At 68.7% G+C, this 21494-nt stretch overlaps 4 protein-coding genes across 8 annotated transcripts; 1 reads left to right on the plus strand and 3 right to left on the minus strand.

Annotated features, from left to right (window-relative positions):
• Window positions 1-230: 230 nt before the first annotated feature.
• OSBPL7 (oxysterol binding protein like 7) lies at window positions 231-8383 on the minus strand. 3 transcript variants are annotated; one of them, XM_077190862.1, is made up of 23 exons: window positions 8121-8383; window positions 6903-7050; window positions 6637-6753; window positions 6453-6506; window positions 6218-6331; window positions 6038-6136; window positions 5831-5951; window positions 5651-5754; window positions 5481-5573; window positions 5265-5394; window positions 5047-5171; window positions 4860-4940; window positions 4650-4781; window positions 4071-4161; window positions 3585-3874; window positions 2998-3135; window positions 2848-2911; window positions 2667-2745; window positions 2433-2577; window positions 1534-1675; window positions 1331-1457; window positions 1132-1254; window positions 231-693 (listed from the first exon to the last, which is right to left on the minus strand). In XM_077190862.1, the coding sequence occupies exons 1-23, from the start codon at window positions 8381-8383 to the stop codon at window positions 585-587; spliced, it is 2889 nt and encodes a 962-aa protein (XP_077046977.1). In that variant the 3' UTR covers window positions 231-584. The 3 variants fall into 3 exon arrangements, with proteins under 3 accessions (XP_077046977.1, XP_077046976.1, XP_077046978.1); XM_077190861.1 differs by having other exon boundaries at window positions 5475-5573; XM_077190863.1 differs by lacking the exon at window positions 8121-8383 and having other exon boundaries at window positions 5475-5573; window positions 6903-7160.
• A 599-nt stretch (window positions 8384-8982) lies between these two features.
• Window positions 8983-12657, minus strand: MRPL10 (mitochondrial ribosomal protein L10). Its single transcript, XM_054649790.2, has 5 exons — window positions 12563-12657; window positions 11455-11624; window positions 10731-10895; window positions 10307-10451; window positions 8983-9793 (listed from the first exon to the last, which is right to left on the minus strand). The coding sequence occupies exons 1-5, from the start codon at window positions 12600-12602 to the stop codon at window positions 9549-9551; spliced, it is 765 nt and encodes a 254-aa protein (XP_054505765.2). The 5' UTR covers window positions 12603-12657; the 3' UTR covers window positions 8983-9548.
• Window positions 12259-16230, plus strand: LRRC46 (leucine rich repeat containing 46). 3 transcript variants are annotated; one of them, XM_077190837.1, is made up of 9 exons: window positions 12259-12798; window positions 13127-13212; window positions 13291-13351; window positions 13432-13540; window positions 14089-14135; window positions 14215-14324; window positions 14489-14558; window positions 15550-15719; window positions 15803-16230. In XM_077190837.1, exons 2-9 carry the CDS (start codon window positions 13182-13184, stop codon window positions 16099-16101), a joined length of 897 nt encoding a protein of 298 aa, XP_077046952.1. In that variant the 5' UTR covers window positions 12259-12798; window positions 13127-13181; the 3' UTR covers window positions 16102-16230. The 3 variants fall into 3 exon arrangements, with proteins under 3 accessions (XP_077046952.1, XP_077046950.1, XP_077046951.1); XM_077190835.1 differs by having other exon boundaries at window positions 14215-14558; window positions 15550-16037; XM_077190836.1 differs by lacking the exon at window positions 12259-12798 and having other exon boundaries at window positions 13211-13351; window positions 14215-14558; window positions 15550-16037.
• SCRN2 (secernin 2) lies at window positions 15905-20086 on the minus strand. Its single transcript, XM_054649713.2, has 9 exons — window positions 20029-20086; window positions 19543-19714; window positions 19047-19228; window positions 18551-18750; window positions 18200-18415; window positions 17422-17587; window positions 17043-17220; window positions 16580-16749; window positions 15905-16041 (listed from the first exon to the last, which is right to left on the minus strand). The coding sequence occupies exons 2-8, from the start codon at window positions 19711-19713 to the stop codon at window positions 16591-16593; spliced, it is 1272 nt and encodes a 423-aa protein (XP_054505688.2). The 5' UTR covers window position 19714; window positions 20029-20086; the 3' UTR covers window positions 15905-16041; window positions 16580-16590.
• Between the last annotated feature and the right edge of the window lie 1408 nt (window positions 20087-21494).

Below are 21494 nucleotides of genomic sequence, written 5' to 3' on the forward strand. Positions count from 1 at the left end.
ATTGAGCCCCCCCGCGCCCGGTGTGGGGCGGGGGGCAGCAGCATATCGCAATAAAGGGGGCACTGTGGGACACGGCTCTGGGCAGTTCTGTGCGTGTGGGGAGGGAAACTGAGGCACGGCGGGGGCGTGGGAGGGACTTGAGCGTCCCCAGCTCAATTTGGGAGGGGGTTCTGAGCTCCCCGGGGCTGGTGATGAGGGGAGGGAGAGAAGGAATCTCTCTGCACACCCCAGCTCTTCACAGGCTTTATTAGAGCAGCCCCTGTGCACAATTTGGGGGGGGCAGCGGGGTCCTCCCGCCCGCGGGCACCCTGCGACCCCCTGAACCCTCCCTTATCATCCTGTGCCCCCAGGGCAGGGGGGCACTGCCAGCCCCTGCCCCCAAGTGCCTCAGGTGTCCCCAAGGCTCTGCCCCGGGGCGGGGGGGAGGCATTGCCAGTGCCCCCCTCCCACGTTTCTATCACAGTTTTACTGAAACAGCGGCAAAATGGCTCGGAAAGGGCGGGGGGTCTGCACCCCCAGTGCTGGGGGGACCAGCCCCGCTGCTGTGAGGGGCTGGGGGGCTCAGCACCCCCGGGTTTGGGGCGCTACCAGAGCACGGCGCTGTCCAGGTGCGAGAAGCCGGGGTCCAGGCGCAGCTTCCAGTAGGTGTTGTTGGTGACCCAGGACTCCTTGCCACTGGCATCTGTCACACGCCTGGCAGGGGCGGGGGGCACGGTTGGCACTTCCAGGCGGCTTTTCCCATTCCCCGAGAGCCCCACGCTCCTCTGAACCATGAGGCCTCCCGAGGGTCTCACAATTCCCTTAAATCCCCCACACCTCCCTGAACCATGGGGTGCCCTCAGGACGCCCATGGCGGGGGGGTTTCCCCATTTCCTGAGAGCCCCACATCCTCTTGAGCTTTGGGGTGCCCTCAGGACTCTCATGGGGGGCTTTCCTCATTCCCCTAAAGTCCCCCCACCCCTGTGAGCTATGGGGTTCTTTCAAGACTCCTGGGAAGGGTCTCCCCATCCCGTAAGATCCCCACATCCCCCAAGAGCCCCACATCCCCTGAGCCAAGAGCTGCCCTCAGGACCCCCAGCGGGTCTCCCCTCGCCCTGATCCGGGGGTCCCCGCCCCGGCAGCCCCCCAGACCTGAAGAAGCGGGCCTGGTGGGTGATGTTGTTCTCCTCCATGACGCGGCGCCGGTCGCGCTGCAGCTGCTCGATCTGGCGCTTCTGCGCCTCGGCCGCCGGCACGTTCCCCTCCTCCAGGTACCTGCGGGCACACGGGACAGGGCTGTGACCCCGGCCGGCCCCAGCCTGCCCAGCCCGGCCCCCGGGGCGCCGCTGACCGCTGGTCCGGCCGCAGGCGCGTGTCCGTGGAGGGCAGCACCCGGCGCAGCTCCGGCGTCAGCTCGTTCAGCTCCAGCGCGAACTGCGTGAAGCCGTAGCTCCTCTCGTGGTCGCGGGGCATGGGGTCTGCGTGGGGGGCGCGGGGCGGTCAGAGAGCCCCCGGAGCGGGGGAACCCCCCGGGCGTCCCCCCCAGGTCCTTACTGGCTTTCCAGACGCACTGGCCCGGGGCGGGCCCGCGGCGCAGCCCCTCGTGCCACTTGCCCGCCAGGCGCTCCACGGCCGTCCCGGCGCGGCTCAGCACGGCGCCCTGCACCTCGTTGGCCCCCGCGCCCCAGTACCGGGCCTGCGGCCACCGGGGCTCAGCCAGCGGGGCCTCAGGGGGCGGGGCCGGGAGCGGGGGCGGGGTCAGCGGGAAAGGGCGGGGCCGCTGGGAAGGGGTGGGGCTATGGGGAGAGGGCGTGGCTATGATGGGTGGGGTCATTGGGGAAGGGCGGGGCTGCTAGGAAGGGGTGGGGCTATGGGGAGAGGGCGTGGCTATGATGGGTGGGGTCATTGGGGAAGGGCGGGGCCGCTGGGAAGGGGTGGGGCTATGGGGAGAAGGTGCGGCTAGGAGAAGGTGGGGCTATTGGGAAAAGGGTGGGGCCATGAGGAGGAATCTTCTGGAAAGGGTGGGGTAATTGGAAAGGGGCGTGGCCACTGGGAGAGGGTGTGGCTATTGGAAAAGGGAGGGGCAATGAGGCTTTGGGTGGAGGCTTCTAGAAAGGGCGGAGCCAATGGGAAAGGGTGGGGCTATGATGGGTGGGGTCATTTGGAAAGGGCGGGGCTACTGGGAAAAGGGTGAGGCCAGGAGAGTAATTGGCAGAGGGTGGGGCACTGGGAGGGCGGGGTCACGGGGAAAGGGTGGGGCTATCAGGAAGGGGTGGAGCCATAAGTGAGGGGTGGGGCCAGACAAGGGGCGGGGCAACAACACAGTGTTTAATTACCAAGTCTGCAAAGGGGCGGGGCCACACCTGAGGGGGCGGGGCCGGGCCATGATAATGAAGGGGGCGGGGTCAGGGCAGCGTGTGGGCGGAGCCTGGGCAGGAAGGGGCGGGGCACACCTTGCAGAAGGTGAGCTTGCAGTGGTAGGAGGCGTCGCGGGTGTTGCGGATCAGCACCTCCCCGTAGTGCTCGATCCAGCGGGGCCCGCTCAGCACGTTGTGGATGCACGTGGTCACCTTGTTCCACTCGTAGTGGTCACCGGTCCTGCGGGCAGCGCCCTCGTGGGTGGGCACGGGGGGCAGGGGGCACGGGGGCGGGGATGTGGGGGCGCCCATGTGGGGCTGGGGTCTCACCTGGGCAGCTGGACATTGACGGTGCCCATGGGGACGATCTCCAGGGATTTGCCCCAGAATTTGTTCTTCCACCTCATGTCTGGAGGAGGAGGAGGAGGAAGAGGAAGAGGAGGTGAGACCCCCCCAATCCCCCCGCCCTGGGGGGACCCTCCCAGTGCCCAACACCCTCCCGGACTCTCACCTTGCCAGAAGACAAAGTTGTCGGACTCGGCGTGGCAGGCGGAGATGGGAGGGTGGTGGGAGACCTGTGGGGACAGGGAGGGACGTGCCAGCGCCCCGCCCAGCCCCGCCCAGCCCGGGGTGCCCCCCAGGACCCCCTCCTCGTGCCCACCTGCTCGCTGATGAAGCGGAAGCCGCGGTCGGGCCGCACGCACTCGTAGGTCTCGCCCAGCACGGGGTTGAAGGGTTTGCTGCCCGCCCGGTAGTAGGTGGAGGCGTAGGCGGACACGGCAAAGGCGGCCACGTACACCTGTCACCGTGTCACCGTGTCACCGTGTCACCGTGTCACCGTGTCACTGTGTCACCATGGCACCGTGTGACCATGTCACTGTGTCACCGTGCCACCATGTCACCATGCCACCATGTCACCATGGCACCGTGTCACCATGCCACCCTGTCACCGTTTCACCGTGTCACCATGGCTGTCACCACACCCGGCCTGGGCACACACCTGCCCTCCCCTGTTCTCACAAGTCCCAGGAGACCCGTGTGTCCTCAAGCCCCTCTGAGCCCACTGAATCCTCAAATTCTCCCCTGTTCCCCCATGACTTTGGGGTCCCCCGTGTCCCCAAAATCCTCAAAGTCCCCCTGTTCCCACATAACCTCTGGTGTCCCCTTTGCCCCCGGTGTCCCCTCTGCCCCCGGTGTCCCCTTTGCCCCCGGTGTCCCCTCTGCCCCCGGTGTCCCCGTTGCCCTCACCAGGCGCTGCCGGGGGTCGCGGGCGCGGCTGGCCCTGTCCAGCAGCTCGCTGTACTCCAGCTCCTCGCAGAGCCGCTGCAGGGTGTTCAGCGGCTCGTTCAGCTGCACGGGCAGCGCCACGCGGGACAGGTCCTTGCCCACGCTGCTCCGCAGGAGCCCCCACAGGCTCACGTCCCCCGAGGGCGCGGGGGGCGCGGGCAGGCGGCTCCTCCGCCGCGGGTCCGGCCCCGGCAGCTCCAGCGGCGGCTCCAGCGGCGGCGGCTCCGCCGGCAGCCCCGGGCGCTCCGCTCCTGCCGGGCAGCGGCCGGTGGCACGGAGCGCACCAGTCCCCGGAGCTGTCCCTTCCCCCGTTCCCCCGTCCCGTGTTCCCCGTTCCCGTGTCGGGAGGCAGAGCTGCCTCCGCCTCGGTTCCCCCTTCCCGCACCTCCGCCGGTGCCGCTCCCCCCCCGGTGCCCTCCCCGGTGCCCTCCCCGGCACTCCCCGCACCTGTCGGGGGGCGGCCCGGCCCCCCCGGCTCGGTGGGCTCCTCGCAGACGCTGGTGGTGACCTCGCTGATGCACGACTCGTCCTCCGAGGGCTGAGGAGGCGCAGGGACCGTCGGCGGCTTCGGGGGTCCCGGGGGTCCCGGGGGGACGTGGGGGGGACCCCACGGAGGGGGCGGGGGGGGCGCTACCGGGAAGGGCCCCCCCGAAAGGGTGGGAGGAGCCCCGGGATCCTGGGATGGGGGTGTCGGGGTGGGGGGATGGGGGAGCAGCGGCGGGGGCAGCACCCGCCCCCCCCCCGGGGCTCAGAGACTGCGGAGACCCCGAGAGCGGGGAGAGAGGGGGGACCCGGGGGCTGGGGGGACACGGGGAGCGGGGGGGACCCGGGGGCTGGGGGGGACACCGGGAACGGGGGGGAACCGGGGGCTGGGGGGGACACCGGGAGCGGCTCTCGGGCCGCCTGATGAGGTGGGACGGGGGAGAGAGAGGGGACAGATGAACCCAGAGCAGAGAGGGGTGGCGGGGGGTCTGCAGAGCCCCCCATAGCAGAGCCCCCCATAGCAGAGCCCCTCAAGCCCCTCACCTCGTTCTCAGAGGAGCTGGCCGAGAGGAAAACCTCACAGGCATCGAAGAACTCGGTGTGGGAGTCGGCCAGTGAGACGATGCTGCGGTTGGAGAGCTGCTGCTCGCGGCCCTTGGCGGGCAGCGCGTCCGGCTGCGGGCACAGCCACCGGCTCAGCCCCGCACCGGGGGCGCCACAGCACCCCCAGACCTCCCCATCCACCGCCCTGACCTCATCCGGGTGCAGCGAGGCAAAGGAGTCCAGGGTGGTGTCGGAGGAGACGGACAGGGAGTGGAAGCGGCGCAGGGCGGGCTGTGGGAAGGGCGAGGCTGAGCAGAGCCCCCCGGCCGGTCCCCTGCAGCCAGGACAGGGCTGGCAGGGCCAGGGGACCCCCGGAGCAGCCCCCGTGCCCCCTCACCCCGGCGGTGCCGGCGCTGCCGGGCCGTGGGGCCGGGCCCTGCCGGTCCAGCGCCCGCCGCATCTCCTCCAGCCGGGCCCTCTCGGCCACCAGCGCCGCCACCACGCTGCTCAGCGAGCCGTGCACTGCCGGGGCACACGGAGGGGTCAGGCTGAGCCCCGGCAGCCCAAAACCCGCCCCGGGACCCCCGCCCGGGCTCAGCCCCCGGCCCACCGCACCTTTCTGGGCCAGCACCCAGAAGCTGCGCTGCAGCTGGCTGTACTCCGGGGGCACGCTGAAGGGCAGCTGGCTCTGCGACGGCTCCAGGTAGCGCGACAGGTTGGGGACAGAGCCGTGCAGGCGGCCCACCTGGGGGGACACGGGGCTCAGGGGGCTCGCCCGGGGGGCTCCGTGCCCAGGCAGAGCTCGGGATGGGGGTTCCAGCTCACCCTCACCCTGCCGATGGTGTCGTCCTTGGCGAAGCTCTGCGTGCACCAGATCTTGGTGCTCCTCCGGCCCTTCTTGGGCCTCTCCGTGGCAGCCGAGGGCTGTGAGGGACAGGAGGGGGCTGCAGCCAGGAAAGGGGGGCCCGGGACCCCCTCCCTCCCCCGGCTGTCCCTCTCACCTGGCCGCCGGAGATGAGCGGGGCCGAGGGGATGCGGTGCAGGGCCTCCAGGTGCTGGAGCATTCCCGTCAGCTCCTGCAGCTTGGCCTGGCACTCCGACAGCTCTGCCAGGGGCACGGGGGTCAGGGAGCGGCCACGGGGACCCTGCCCGGCCCCACACCCCCCTGGGGCCCCGCTCACCGGCCGAGCAGCGCTCCAGCCCCTCGCTGTCCTTCAGCCAGGCGCTCACCTTGTCCCGGGAGCTGGCCAGCGTGGACAGGGCAGGGGCGCTGCCCGAGGGCAGCATCCGCGTCCACTGGCCCTGCAGCGGGGCACAGAGGGCATTGATCGTGCCAGGAGCCGCCCGCCCAGGCCCTGCCTGGCGCTGTCACCCCAGCTGTCACCCACCTGCGTGCTGGCCCCCGGGGCACACGGCCCCGGCCGCTCGCCGTGGTGGTGGGAGCACAGGCTGCTGACCCAGCTGGAGAACACCTCCGGGGACTTGATCTGGGGACAGGGCCGGGTTGGAGGGACACCACCCCATGTCCCCAACCCTGTCCCACCCCAGCTCCGGCCTCCCAGTGGCACCTTGAGGTGGTAAATGTTGTCCTCCGTGTCCAGGTCAACCCTCTGAGCCTTCTTGTTGACGGACATGACGGACTGACGGACATCGATGGCACCGTGCAGCTTGCCCTTGAGGACCTGGGGGAGCGCAGGGACGCCTGTCAGGGCACAGAGCCCCCTCCTCAGGGGGCCCACGGGGGTGTCCCCAGCCCTGAGCCCCCGGGGAGGCTGCGTGGCCACAGCCTGGGCACACACTCACGTCCTGGCGCGTGGTGGAATATTTCAGGATCCCGTTTTCCAGCACGAAGTACCGCTGGGGATGGAGGGCAAAGGTTTGTTCTGGGAGGGGGTGCAGGCAGCAGCCCCTAGAGCCAGCCCCCCCTGCCCAAATCCTGCCAGGCCCAGCCCAGATCAGGGCTCCTGGTGCCAGCTCTGCCCCTTACCTTGTGCCAGCCCTTCAGGGGCCATTTCCTCTTCTTGAGCAGGTACCCCTCGTGCCGCTGCGGCTGCTGCCCGGGGCTGCCCCGGGGCTCCTCCACCACCTCCCAGCTCTCCGAGCCCTGTGGGGACAGGGGTCAGCGCGGGGGTCCCTGAGCACCACAGGCTGCTGCCCACCTTGTCCCCAGGCAGGGACATTCGGTACCCACAGCCCCCAAAGCCTCCCTGCGCTCATTCCGAGCCCCCCAAATCCCGATGCAAACCCTCGGACCTGCTGCACGCTGCTGTGCTTGGAGGACACGGTGCTGTTGGAGCGGGACAGGGCCCTTTTCGGGGAGCACGGGTCCTTCTCGTGGCTGCCCATGGCCGTCGGCGCTGCGGGGCCGGGGCTCCGAGCTCGGCCGTCAGGGCGGGAGCTGCTGCGGGGAGGGCACGGCCGGTCAGGGAGCTCGGGGACGGCCCCCGCAGCCGCGCCGGGAGCGGGGAGGGCGGGGATGGCCCCGTCCCCAGCCCGCGGGGGGCTCTGCATGGCAGCGCCGCCGGCACCCGGAGACTCCTGCGAGAGCCGGAGCCTTTGACCCCGGCAGCGTTATCGCGGCTGTGCCACCCAGTCCGGGTCCAGAGTCCGGCCCCGCCGCCCCACGGGCCGGCGAGCACGGGGCCAGCCTGGCACAGCCCGGGGTGACACCGGGGCCAGCCTGGCACAGCACGGGGCCAGCCTGGCACAGCCCGGGGTGACACCGGGGCCAGCCTGGCACAGCCCGGGGTGACACCGGGGCCAGCCTGGCACAGCCCGGGGGTGACACCGGGGCCAGCCTGGCACAGCCCGGGGTGACACAGGGGCACGGACAGGCGAGCACGGGGCCAGCCTGGCACAGCCCGGGGTGACACCGGTACAAGGACCGGCACCGACCCCGGCTCCATCCGAGCCCTGCAAATCCCGGCGTGGCCCCGCGCCCTCCCGGCACGGCGTTTGTTCCCTTCGCCCTTCGCCATTCCAGAGGGGGAAACTGAGGCACGGGAAGCATCTCCTGGCCTTGCCACCCCCCCCGGCGCTGTCCCTAACGGGGCATCCATGAGTCCCGGCCGCTGCTGTAGGATGGATCCCGGGATAACCCCGGGACAGCGGCCAAGCCCGGGCTCCGGTGAGCACCGTGCCGGTAACGGCGGCACCGTCACGGCCGTACCGATACGGTAACCACGGCACCGGCAGACAGCCACGCTGCCCCAGATAACCCGGCACCGGTAACGGCGGCTCCGAGGGGAGGCACCGGGGGTCTCCCGCCTCTCTCCCGCAGGTGCTGCCCGGGATCGGCGCCGACCCCTCGCACCGGAGCGGGGCTGCGCCGGTAGCCCCGGGGCTCTCCATCCCCCGGCGGGGCAAAGCCCGTCCCGGCGTCCCCGCGCCGGTGTCACCGCCCGGGGCAGCGGGGCCCGGGGATCGCGGGGCCGGCCGGACCCTCCCCCCGTGCCGGTGGCCGGTGCTCACCTGGGCGGGCGGCGGGCGGGCGGCGGGGGCCGAGCGCATCCTGCCCGGCGGCGGCGGCGGCAGGAAGCGGAACACGGAGGGCGGTCCGGAGCCGCTCGGCTCTGCCCCCTGCTCCGTGGAGGACCGGAGCCGCCAGCGCCGGCGGCCGCCGGGGCACCGGGAGCGCCCGCACGGAACCGGGGCAGCTCCGGAGGCCGGCCGAGAGCAGCCCCGGGGAAAGGGCGGGGAGAGGCAGCACCGGCGGGGGTCCCGGGGTTGGTCATCGTACGGGGGTCCTGGGGTTGGTCATCGTACGGGGGTCCCGGGGTTGGTCATCGTACGGGGGTCCCGGGGTTGGTCATCGTACGGGGGTCCCGGGGTTGGTCATCGTACGGGAATCCCGGGGTTGGTCATCGTACGGGGGTCCCGGGGTTGGTCATCGTACGGGAATCCCGGGGTTGGTCATCGTACGGGGGTCCCGGAATCACCGACCCGCGGGGGTCTCGGGATGGGTGTCCGAGGGTCTCAGGATCATCATCCCTTGGGGATTGCCAACCCACGAGGGTCTCAGGGATCACTGACCCACCAGCATCCCCAGCCCACGGGGGTCTCAGGATCATCGTCCCGTGGGGGTCTTGGGGCTGATCATCCCATGGAAATCCCGGGAATCTCCACCCCGTGGGGATCCCGGGAATCCCTGACCCACGGGGGTGTCCGGGCCCACCCCTCCAAGGTGGTCCCAGGGCATTCCCACCCTGGATTTGCCTCTCCCACCCCCAGCTCTTCTCCCTCAGCCCCCGAGCAGCCCTGGCCTCTCCCCCACCCTCGGGGGGCAGGACCACCCCTGACCCACCCCCAAACTCGCAGACAAGGCCTCGGCATCTCCACACAGAGACTTTAATGGGCAGGACAGGGAGCCTGGGGTGGGCTCAGTGTTACAGCCCCATCCCAAAGCCACGGGGCTGGGAGTGCCCAAATCCCCCCGGCAGGGTCCACCCCGCGCTCCTCCTCCTCTGGCTGCTCCCAGAGAGCCCCGATCACAGCTGGGACGATCACAGCTGGAACAATCACAGCTGGAACGATCACAGCTGGAGTGATCACAGCTGGAACGATCACAGCTGGGACGATCACAGCTGGAGTGATCACAGCTGGAGCGATCACAGCTGGAGCGATCACAGCTGGAACAATCACAGCTGGAACAATCACAGCTGGAGCGATCACAGCTGGAACGCTGCTGGGACGATCCCAAGGGAGCACAAGGGAACGGCCACGGCTCCCTGCAGGGCTGGGGGGGCAGCGGGACCCTCAGTGCCAAACCCCCAGCCCCTGACCCCACTCTGTGGAGCTGCAGAATTCCATGGGAATTGTGTCCACCACCCTCCAGCCCCTCAGCCGGGGCGCTCCCCGTTTCCCGTGGCCAGGGCAGGAGCTGGTTCCCGGCTCCCAGTGTCAGTGGTTGCCGGTGCCGGGGCCCGGGGGAGGCTCCGCGGCTCCGCCCGCGCCCCGCAGCCGCCGGATGTGCTGCTCCAGCAGCGCCGTGAGGTGAGCGGGGCCGCGCTGGAGCAGGGAGCAGGTCTGCGAGGGCAGCAGGGACAGCGCTGCCACCGTCTGGCCCTGGGACACCTCCAGGGGCGGCAGCCGGGCCACGTTCTCCACCCCCTGCCGGCTCAGGATGGTGTCGTCGATGCAGGCGCCTGGAAAAGGGAGCCGGGGATGGAATCCCAGAGCCCCTGGGAGGGGCTGCTGGCTCCTGCGGGCTGCCCTGCCTCATCTGCACGGATGCAGCTCCATCGGGGCCTCATTCCCAGCCCCGTTCCCCCATTCCCAGCCCCGTTCCCCCACTCCCATCCCCATTCCCCCATTCCCAGCCCCATTCCCCCATTCCCATCCCCATTCCCCCATTCCCAGCCCCGTTCCCCCACTCCCATCCCCATTCCCCCATTCCCAGCCCCGTTCCCCCATTCCCATCCCCATTCCCCCATTCCCATCCCCATTCCCCCATTCCCAGCCCCGTTCCCCCATTCCCATCCCCATTCCCCCATTCCCATCCCCATTCCCAGCCCCATTCCCCCATTCCCAGCCCCATTCCCCCATTCCCAGCCCCATTCCCCCATTCCCAGCCCCGTTCCCCCATTCCCAGCCCCGTTCCCTCACTCCCAGCCCCGTGCCCCCAGCTCAGTGGCGTGGGGAGCAGGCCAGGCTCTCACCCAGCAGGTTGACCTGTGGCACCCCCTTGAGCACTCTCAGCATCTCCCTGGCCCGTGGCTCCGGGCTCACCAGCAGGATGTTCCGGCACACGAACAGCGGCAGCAGATTCCGGAGCTTGGACTGCGCCAGCACCGGCCGGGCCACCTGGGACAGAGCTCAGGGTGAGACCCGGGGCCACCGGGACAGCCCAGAGCCACCGGGACAGCCTGGAACCACCGGGACAGCCCAGAGCCACCGGGACAGCCCAGAGCCACTGGGATACCCCTGGGATACCCCCAAATGACTGGGATACCCCCAAACGACTGGGATACCCCCAGGATATCCCTGGAACCATTGGGATATCCCCAGGATACCCTCAGACCCACCAGGATACCCCCGGAACCCCCGGGCTACCCCCGGAACCCCCGCGAGGCCCAGCCCCACCTCGTTGAGCACGAACTTGACGTGGATGTCGTGGCGGCGCAGGAAGTGCCGCAGCGTGGCCACGTCCTCGTCGGCCATGGCGTTGAACTGGCACACGGCCACCATGCGGCTGGCACGCAGCGTGGCCTCCAGCTGGGCACGCAGCACGCGGGCATAGCCGTGCTCCTGGGGACACCAGACATGGCAGTGGCACGGGGGACGGCCCCGGTGTCACAGCACCGTGCGTACCCGTCCTCCTGGGGACAGGGAGTGTGGGGATGGGAGGGACCACTGGGGACAGGGAGTGTGGGGACAGGGGACAGCCCCAGTGTCACAGCAGTGCCCATACCCGTCCTCCGGGAGACAGGGGACAGGGTGGGACCCCTGGTGTGATCCCGCAGCTGGAAGTGCTGGGGGGAGATGGTCCCAGGGATTGTGAGGTGGTGCTGTGGGTTTTGGGGAGCTCTCACGGATCTCAATGTGATTCCATGGATCATGAGGTGTTCCCATGGATCTCAAGGTGTTCCCATGGATCTCAAGGTGCCCCCCCAGATCTCAAGATCCCATACACGGGGTCTCACCTGTTTCCCAGCCCCCCATCCCATCCCACCCCATGGGATTACACCCTTCCAGGAGCTCCAGCCGGGCCGTGTCCCCCACCCATGCTCTCTCCCGCAGGAACCCCCCCCCAGAGCCATCCCGTGCCATGCCATGCCATCCCGTGCTGTGCCATCCCGTTCCGTACCTGCTGCTGGCGGGGCGCGGGGCGGGGCAGGCAGCGCGGGGGCAGGGCGGGCCGCGGGGGCAGGTACTCGGTCAGGGCCAGCAGCTTCTGCCGCTGGAAGTGCATGGCCTTCCAGTGCCGCGTCACCGCCTTCGAGCCGCGCCGCAGCAGCTGCAGGGCGGGCAGCCAGGCTGCGGGGCAGCGCTCAGTATGGGCACCGATACCAGCACCGGGCAGCCAAGGGCTGTGGGGCAGCGCTCAGCACGGGTACCGATACCAGCACCGGGCAGCCAAGGGCTGCGGGGCAGTGCTCAGTATGGGCACCGATACCGGCACCAGGCAGCCAAGGGCCGTGGGGCAGCGCTCAGTATGGGCACCGATACCGGCACCGGGCAGCCAAGGGCTGCGGGGCAGCGCTCAGTATGGGCACCGATACCGGCACCGGGCAGCCAAGGGCCGTGGGGCAGCGCTCAGCACGGGTACCGGCACTGGGCTGCCTCGGCCCGGCCCCAGTCCTGGCCCCGGTTCCTGATCGTGCCCCAGACCCATTCGTGTTTCCGGTCTCTGTCCCCTCCCGTTCCCTGGCCCAGGCACGTTCCCGCTCCCGTTCCCAGTCCCGTTCCAATTCCAAGCCCCTGCCCCAGTCCCGTTCCCAGTCCCATTCCCATTCCCATTCCAAGCCCCTGCCCCAATCCCGTTCCCAGTCCCATTCCCATTCCCATTCCAAGCCCCTGCCCCAATCCCGTTCCCATTCCCATTCCCATTCCAAGCCCCTGCCCCAATCCCGTTCCCAGTCCCATTCCTATACTAAACCCCTGCCCCAGTCCCGTTCCCAGTCCCGTTCCCAGTCCCGTTCCCATTCCAAGCCCCTGTCCCAGTCCTGTTCCAGTCCCATTTCAGGCCCCTGTCCCGTTCCCATTCCCACTCCCAGTCCCATTCCTGTCCCAGTCCTGTCCTGTTCCCATTCCAAGCCCCCGTCTCAGTCCCAGTCCCAGTTCTGTTCCCATTCCTGTCCCTGTCCCGTTCCAGTCCCAGTCCCGATCCCATTCCAGGCCCCTGTTCCATCCCGTTCCCTTTCCCGGCCCCTGTCCCAGCCCTGTTCCAGTTCCCGTTCCCGTTCGTCTCTCACCCTGCCGCCATCGCGTCCCGCTACCACTGAGCGCCGCCATCTTGGTCGCGCCGGCGCAAGGGCCTGTGGGAAGGTGGAGGATTCGTCACTTCCGGCGCGCCCGTCTCCATAGCAACGGCGTGACGCGGCCTGGGCGCGGCCTGGTTGCTCGGATACCCCTGGGATACCCCTGGACCAGGGGCCGCTGAACCCCCCAAAGTGAGGGACTGAGCCCCAAACCCAGGGAACCGCTCCCGGTGAGCCCCCTGCCCCTTCCGAGGCTCTCTGAGCCCCAAACCCGCGGTACCCGCTCCCGCTGAGCTGCCGTGGCTCCATCTCAGGGGTCTGTAAGAGCCCCCGTCCAGTGGGGCCTGGTCCCGGAGACCCCCCGGCCACATCCCTGGGGGTCTCTGAGACCCCCAGACCGGGGCTCCCCGTCCCACTGATTCCTGCAGTGCCATAATCGCCCTGGGTACAGAGCCCCTCTGCCCACCGTGGGGTCCCAGCCCTGACCCCACCCCAGCAATCCTCTCCCCACTGACATCCCCAACCCACAGGATTGTTCAGAACCCTCTGTTCCCTCAGACGCTGCTCCTCCATCACCCCTGAGTGGGGACAAGGACCCCCAGGCCACCCCGCCATGGCTGAGCAAGGGGACGCCCTTTGTGGGGGTGAGTGAGGCACTGGGGGGCTCCTCCCGGGCAGGAGGGGCTGCCCCTGCCCTGGACCCCCTCTCTGAATCCCCACAGCCCCCGAGGAGCCGTCCCCAGGAGTGACCCTCAGCGACAGCCTCATCATGGCCCACACCCGGTGAGGATCCCCCAGAGCCCCCCTGGGCTGGCAGGGAGGGGGCTCAGGGCACCCCAAAACCCCCCCTGTGCCCCCTTTAGCTCCACGGGGCCGCTGCCCACTGGCACCGTCCGCTTGGACCGGGAGAACATCTCCTGCATCGGGAAAACCCGGGGGCAGGAAAGCATCCACAGCCTCTACCTGCAGCAGGTATGGAGCTGGGGGGGCAGAGACAGCCCAGGCCTGACACCCCCAGTCCTGATCCCACAGACACCCCGAGTTGTGATCCCACAGACACCCCCAGTTCTGATCCCACAGACACCCCAGTCCTGATCCCGGGGGCACCCCCAGTCCTGATCCCACAGACACCCCCAGTTCTGCTCCTGTTTTCCCTCCCCAATATCCAGAAGGGAACAGTTTCCCCCCACCCTTGAGGGTTTGTTCCAGTGACCCCCCCAGTCCCCCCACAGGGGTCTCTGAGCCTCCCCCCATTCCAACCCCCTGGAATTCCGGTATTCCCAGACCCACATGAGGATAACTCAGCTCAGGGCCCTGGATTTTGGGATGTCTCCATGTCCTCCCACCCCATTCCCTCCCCAGAATCTCCCGTGTTGCCCCCAGGATTGGTTGGAGCAATCCCAGAGCATTCCCAAAATGTGAATTTTCACTCAGCAGGCAAAAAAAAAAAAAACCAAAAAAACCAAAACAACAACAACAACAAAAACACGTTGGGTTTTTTTTTCTATTTTATTTTCCAGAACCAAATTGAGAAGATGGAGAATCTGGAGTGTTTTCCCAACCTGAGGTACCTGAGGAGGGCTGGGGAAGGGGACCAGGTGTCCCCAGGGGGCTGTGACACCCCCCTGCCCTCCTGAGCCCTGCAGGTTCCTGTGCCTGGCTGGGAACCGCATCCAGAGGGTGCAGAACCTGCAGGGGCTGTCCCAGCTGAGCCTCCTGGACCTGTCCCACAACCTGATCCAGGTGCTGGACACAGGTGGGAGCAGGGACCCCTCCAGGGGCGTCCTCGATCCCATTCCCACCCTCCTGCCTCAGTTTCCCCGGCTGTGGGGGTGCAGTGCTGCTTTGGGGGGGGTTTGGGGAGCAGGGATTTTGGCTCCCAGCTCAGCCCCCTGTGCTTTCCCTGTTCCATCCTGGCAGAGGAGCTGCCCCGCAGCCTCCGGATCCTGGACCTGGCCGGGAACCAGTGCACCCAGCAGGAGGGATACAGGTGGGGCAGGAGGGGAGAAACAGCGCCCCAAAATCCGGGAGGAGCCTCGGGGGGACCTGACTGTGGCCTTCCAGCACTTGCCTGAGAGCTGGGAAAGGATTCTGGGCAAAAGGGGAATGGATTCACATCGCCAGAGGGGATTGGGGAAGGAATTCGGGGCTGGGATGGGACTCCCAGAGGAGCCGTGGCTGCTCCTGGATCCCTGGCAGTGCCCCAGGACAGTTTGGATGGTGGGATGTGTCCCTGGGTGGAGCTGGATGGGGTTTAAGGTCCCTTCCCACCCAAACCATTCCATGGAATATCAAACACAGCCTGGCCCTCCACACCCCAGGGACTGAATCCCTGCTCAAACCCCAGGGATTGAATCCCTGCTCAAACCCCAGGGATTGAATCCCTGCTCTCCAAACCCCAGGGATTGAATCCCTGCTCTCCAAACCCCAGGGATTGAATCCCTGCTCAACCCCAGGGATTGAATCCCTGCTCAAACCCCAGGGATTGAATCCCTGCTCAAACCCTAGGGATGTGAATCCCAGCTCAAACCCTAGGGATTGAATCCCTGCTCAAACCCTAGGGATGTGAATCCCTGCTCAAACCCCAGGGATGTGAATCCCTGCTCAAACCCCAGGGATGTGAATCCCTGCTCAAACCCCAGGGATTGAATCCCTGCTCTCCAAACCCCAGGGATTGAATCCCTGCTCAAACCCCAGGGATTGAATCCCTGCTCAAACCCTAGGGATGTGAATCCCTGCTCAAACCCTAGGGATGTGAATCCCTGCTCTCCACACCCCAGGGATTGAATCCCTGCTCTCCATCTCAGGGATTGAATCCCTGCTCTCCAAACCCCAAGGATTTGAATCCCTGCTCTCCAAACCCCAAGGATTTGAATCTCTCCTCTCCCCCCTCAGGCTCTGGTGGGCTGAGGGAGGATGGGACCCCCACTCCCAATCCCACAGCTGCAGAAAATTCGGCTTTTCCTCCCATTTCCACACAGGGATGGGGTGCTGGCAGCGCTGCCCCAGCTCCTGCAGCTGGATTCCCAGCCTGTGCAGGGAAGCGCGGCCGAGGAGGAGGAAGGAGGAGGCTCCTGCAGCAGCGAGGAGGAGGAGGAGGAGGAGGAGGAGCTGCTCCCGGTTCTCCGGGCTCCCTTCACGGTGGACAGAGGTGCCGGGGGAGGGCACAGGACACGCGGCAGGGCCCGGGGCCGGCAGTGCCGCGCTCTCTGCAGCTGCCGTCGCTCCGGGCAGGTTTCCTCGGGGACGTGCGCCGGGAGCTGGCGGGGCGGGCGCGGCTGCGGCGCGCCCTGAGCCTGGAGGAGCACCGGGCCCGGCTGCAGGAGCTGCGGGAGCGCCGGGCGCTGCTGCTGGGCCCGGGGCAGGGCGGGACAGCCCGGCTGCGTCCCCAGCCCTGTCCCCAGGGGCACCCGGGGCCACCGCCGCCACCTCTGCCGGCATCCAGCGGGTCCAGCCAGCCCCCAGGTGAGGCCCTGCAGATGGAGACCCGTGCCAGCGGAGCAGAGAATGGGCAGTTATCCCAAATACCCTGAATAAAGGCTTTATTCCACCCCAGTCCAGCCTGGTGCCACCCTGAGGGGCTGGAAAATGGGGAAAGCATTGGGCAGGACCCCCAGTCCCATATCCCATACCCCATACCCCATATCCCATATCCCATATCCCATACCCCATATCCCATATCCCATACCCCATACCCCATATCCCATATCCCATATCCCATACCCCATATCCCATATCCCATATCCCTGTCCTTCCCTGGAAGGACAAAGGGGCTGGAAAATGGGGAAGGCATTGGGCAGGACCCCCAATCCCATATCCCATATCCCATATCCCATATCCCATACCCCATATCCCATATCCCTGCCCTTCCCCTTGCACCCCATTCCAGCCTGAGCCCACCTCCAGGGCAAGCTGGGGGCTGGGAGTCAGGAAGAGTCCAGGTCGGGCTCTGGGAGTGTTTTGTGATTCCCTGTCCGTGACAAACGCCGTGGGGAGGCTGAGCCCACCCACCTGTGTGGGGTTCAGGTGTAAAACTTCATCTCGGCCTCCACGCAGTCGAAGAAGAGGTCGGCCAGCTCCTGGGGGCTGGGGCTCACGGTGCCCTGCAGCAGCTCCCGCATGCCCTGCAGGCCCTGCTGCTCCAGCTCCTGCAGCGTCCCCAGGAGCTGCTGGCCCCGCTCCTGCGGGATCAGGGACGGGTCAGGGAGACCAGGGAGTCCGGAATGGGATCAGAGAGCTCAGAGCTTGATCCCATTGCAGGGTGGGGAGGGGTCTGTGAGGGCTGCAGGGTCTGAGAGGTCTGTGGGGTCTGTGGGATCTGCAGGGTCTGTGGGCTCTGTGGCCTCTGCAGGGTCTGCATGGTCTGTGGGTTCTGCAGGGTCTGTGGGATCTGCAGGGTCTGCGGGATCTGTGGGATCTGCAGGGTCTGTGGGATCTGTGGGCTCTGTAGGATCCATGGGGTGTGCTACAGTACCCGGTCCCGCTCCATGAGCTCCAGCGCCGCCTGGTGCCGCCGGTAGAGCTCGTGCCGCCGATCCACGGAGCTCCGGAACCGCGGGATCTGCCGGGCCGGGTCCTGCGGGAAGCTCGGGGATCGCACCTGCGGCGCCGCCTTGATGCCGGCCACGAACACGAAGGGCTTGAAGACAGAGCTGGGGGAGGAGCCGGGATGAGAGAGCAGAACCCGAGCCGGGATGGGAGAGCAGAACCCGAGCTGGGATGAGAGCAGAACCCGAGCCGGGATGGGAGAGCAGAACCCGTGCTGGGATGGGAGAGCAGAACCCGTGCTGGGATGGGAGAGCAGAACCCGAGCCGGGGTGAGAGAGCAGAACCCGAGCCCGGCCGAGCCTCACCGGGAGGGGTCGGGGGTGCCGGTGAGGAAGTGCACGCAGGGCAGGGCGGGGTCGCGGGGCAGCACGGACACCATGCTGCCCGCCGTGCGGAACCCCTCGCTGTCCACACAGATCCCGCTGGCCTTGTCCCGCAGGATGGACATCAGCGTCTCCTCCATGATGTGACCTGCAGGGACACCAGGGCCACCTCAGCACCGCCAGCCTGGCCGTGGGCAGCGGGGAGGCACCGGGGAGAGGCGTGGGTGGCTCTGGGGACACACCGGGGTGAGGTTTGGGGTGTCTCTGGGGACACACTGGGGCCAGGCGTGGCTGGCTCTGGGGACACACCGGGGCGAGGTGTGGGTGGCTCTGGGGACACACTGGGGCGAGGTGTGGGTGGCTGTCCCCATGCCAGGCCCTGTCCCCAGGAACTGGGGCTGTGCCAGCACAGGAGCAGCCTTTGGCGAGCCATGGGTGGCCATCCCTGTCCCCATCCCTGTCCCCACCTGAGCGCTGCCACAGGAGCTCCTTGCCAGTGTGGAAGCAGCCCTTGGGGAGCCATGGATGAGTGTCTCCATCCCTGTCCCTGTCCTGTCCCTATCCCTGTCCTCATCCCCATTCCTGTTCTCATTCTTCTTGTCCCAATCCCATCCCCATCCCCGTCCCTGTCCTACCCCGTTTCCTGTCTCTATCATGTTCCTATCCCTGTCCCTGTCCTGTTTCCATCCCCATCCCCATCCCCGTCCCCATCCCATCCCTATCCCACGCTGTCCCCAGCCCGTCCCTGCCCTGTCCCCACCTGCGTGCCGCTGCAGCAGCTCCCTGCCCGCTCTCAGCCGTGCCTTGGCAGCCTCCATGCGCGGGGGCTCTTTCTCCAGGGAGAACGCCCGTGCGAAGCTGAACTCGCCGTGCCCGCTCCACCAGCCCTGGCTCCGTGCCCGCTCCCGCAGCCCCGCGTGCTCGGCCGTGATCTCGCTGCCGATGCTCAGCTGGTTGGAGATGTTGCGGCTGCCCTCTGTGCCAGCCGGGCCCGGGGGTCACTCGGGGGGCTGCGGGACCCCCCGGTGTCCCCCGGTGTCCCCTGTGCCCCCCGTGCCCCCGGTGCCCCCCGGTGCCCCCCGTGCCCCCGGTGCCCCCCGTGCCCGCTCACCGCGGATCCTCTGCGCTGCCCAGTAGCGCCCCGCGGTCTCCAGCAGCCAGGCCTCGTTGCGGTCGGCCAGCAGGAAGGTGTTGTGGTACACGAAGGGCTCCGGCTCCTCCTTGCAGCTCCCGCCCTGCCCGTGGCGCTCCAGCAGGGCCGTCATCACCTCCAGGGCCTCCCGGGCAGAGCTGCCCCGCTCCAGACCCAGCCTGTGCCAGCAGAGCCCGTCAGGCAGAGCCAGGGGCTGGGCACGGGGCTGTCCTCACCATCCTCATCATCCCCACCATCCTCACCAGGGGCTGGGCACGGGGCTGTCCTCACCATCCTCACCATGGGGACATGGGGACACGGGGACACGGGGCTGTCCTCACCATCCTCATCATCCTCACCATCCCCACCATCCTCACCAGCAGCTGGGACAGCACAGGCATGGGGCTGTCCTCACCATCCTCACCATGGGGACATGGGGACACGGAGCTGTCCTCACCACCCTCACCCTCCTCACCTCACCAGGTCCATGCCCAGCAGCGCCTCGGCCTCGCCCAGGGGCTCTCGGGTCCACACGCCCTCGTTGCCCACACAGACCCCGCAGTCGTTGGCGCCCATCTCGGCCCCCCAGAGCCAGGCGGGGCGGCTCAGCACCACGGCGTGCGTGTGCTCTGCCTGCTCGATCTGCAGGTACGTGCACTGCGGGGACACGGGGGACACCGGGCATGGCCAGTGCTCTCAGCCACCCTGGCACACGGGGGTGGCACCTGGCAGCCACCCTGGCACACGGGGGTGGCACCTGGAACACCGAGTGCTCTGTCCCTGCAGCCACCCAGGTACACCAAGGTGCTGTGGGGGGACACGGAGGTGACACCAGGCACCCTCAGTGCTCTCAGCCACCCTGGTACACGGGGGTGACACCTGGCACACCGAGTGCTCTGTGCCTGCGGGGACACACTCGGGTGAGCTGGCACCTGACCCCTGCAGCCCCTTTGGCCCCAGCACGGTCTCACCTGGACTTTGTCCCCAGGCCGGTGGGTGGCAGCGGGGACATAGACGATCTCCTGCACCTCGTCCCGGGGCCGATCGGCGTTCTTGGCGAAGATGACGGCGGGGAACGCCGTGTGCGGGGGCATGGCCACGAAGCAGTCGCAGGACGAGGGCACCGGGCCGTGCCCCGCCATCCTAAACCGGGTCAGGGCGGGCACCGAGGCGATGTCAACCCCCGGTCCCTGCCCCGGATGTGTCCCCGGGGTCCCTTTGGGGCTGGGCATGGAGGGGCTGCCGTGGTCCCTGAAACTTGGGGGACATCAGGGACCCCATGGCGGGGTGACCCGGGGGGCACCCCCCGCCCCGGGACCCCGCAGCTCCGCTCCGACCGGAGCCACCCCCCTCGCAGCCCCGGTTACCGGGACCCCCCAGCACCGACCGCGGACGGGACCCCCTCCCTCCCAGCGCCGGTAACCGGGACCCCGCGGGGGCCTCCCGTCCCCACGAACCTGCCGCTGCTTCCGCAGCTCCGCCGCTGCCCGGACCCGCCCCGGCCCGCCCTGTCCGGCCCCGGCCCGCCCTGTCCAGTCCCGGCCGCGCGACGGCGGCGCCCGGTGGCCGGAGGCCGCACGGCGGCAGCGGCGGGGACCGGCACCGGCACCGGGACCCGCGTGGGTCGGGGGCTGCGGGTCCCAAAGGAGCCCGGGGACAGGGGTCCCAATTTTCCTCCCGTGGGGCAGGGACGGTGCTGGGGGTTCCCGTGGGCAGCGCCCGGCCCGCGGGGGGACCCTGCCCGCCCGGCCGGCCCGGGGGGGCACAGGATGGGACCCGCAGGGGGGGCTCGGCTGAGTCACCCCCAGAGCCAGCGGCTCCCGGGGTCCCCGTGCTGAGAAGCCTTGGAGAGCCGAGGCCGGGCTGGGGGACCCTGAGCCCCTCGGGGGGGAGGGTTTGGGGTCGGGATCCCAGACCCCTGAGTTCTCTTGGGCAGGGCTGATTTGGGATCGGAATTCCGGGCCCCTGGATCCCTTGGAATGAATGATTTAGGGTCAGGATGGCGTACCCTGAGTCCCTTGGCAGGCCTGATTTGGGGTCGAGTTGCCAAACCCCTGAATCATTTGACAGGGCTGATTTGGGGTCGGGGTGCCTGAGCCCCTCGGCAGGGCTGATTCGGGGTCCGGGTGCGGGACCCCCGCGTCCTTGGGCAGGGATGGAGCCGGAGAGCCGGAGCGTGGAAAACACGCGGCGTTTATTCCAGTACAAAACCCAAACCCCGCAGCCCCGCAGCCTCTTCACAGCACAAACGCTCCCCTCGCCGGGCCGGGGGCACCCCCGGGGCCGCCCCGCTCCGTCCCCCGCAGCCGCCCCCAGCCCGGGGCCCCGCCGGGCCGGTCCCTCCCTGCCCCGGGGGCGGGCGGGGGACGCGGCGGTTCGGGGCGCGGGGCCGGGATCCCCACGCCGCAGCAGGCTGGACTGGTTTCCCGGCCGCCGTCCCTCCCCACCCGGTTTTACAGCCTTCATTGCCCCATCGCGGCAGGCAGAGCCCCGGGGCTGCGGGGGCTGAGCGCACCTGGGGGGGCTGAGCGCACCTGGGGGGGGGCTGAGCTCACCTGGGGGGGGGCTGAGCGCACCTGGGGGATGCTGAGCTCACCTGGGGGGGGCTGAGCTCACCTGGGGGATGCTGAGCTCACCTGGGGGGGGCTGAGCGCACCTGGGGGATGCTGAGCTCACCTGGGGGGGCTGAGCGCACCTGGGGGGGGGCTGAGCGCACCTGGGGGGGCTGAGCGCACCTGGGAGGGGGGCGCTGAGCGCCCCTGGGGGATGCTGAGCGCACCTGGGCCCCCCCCGCAGCCCCCCAAGCTGGATCAGCTCGCTGAGGCTGAACCCCGAGTGCCGGCGTGGCCGTGGGACCTCCCCAGCGCAGGCGTGGGGTGCCCCTGGTGCAGCCCCCCCCAATCTGGCCCCAAAAGGCCGGAGC

Source organism: Agelaius phoeniceus, chromosome 26, assembly GCF_051311805.1.
Source record: "Agelaius phoeniceus isolate bAgePho1 chromosome 26, bAgePho1.hap1, whole genome shotgun sequence".
NCBI classification, from domain to species: Eukaryota; Metazoa; Chordata; class Aves; order Passeriformes; family Icteridae; genus Agelaius; species Agelaius phoeniceus.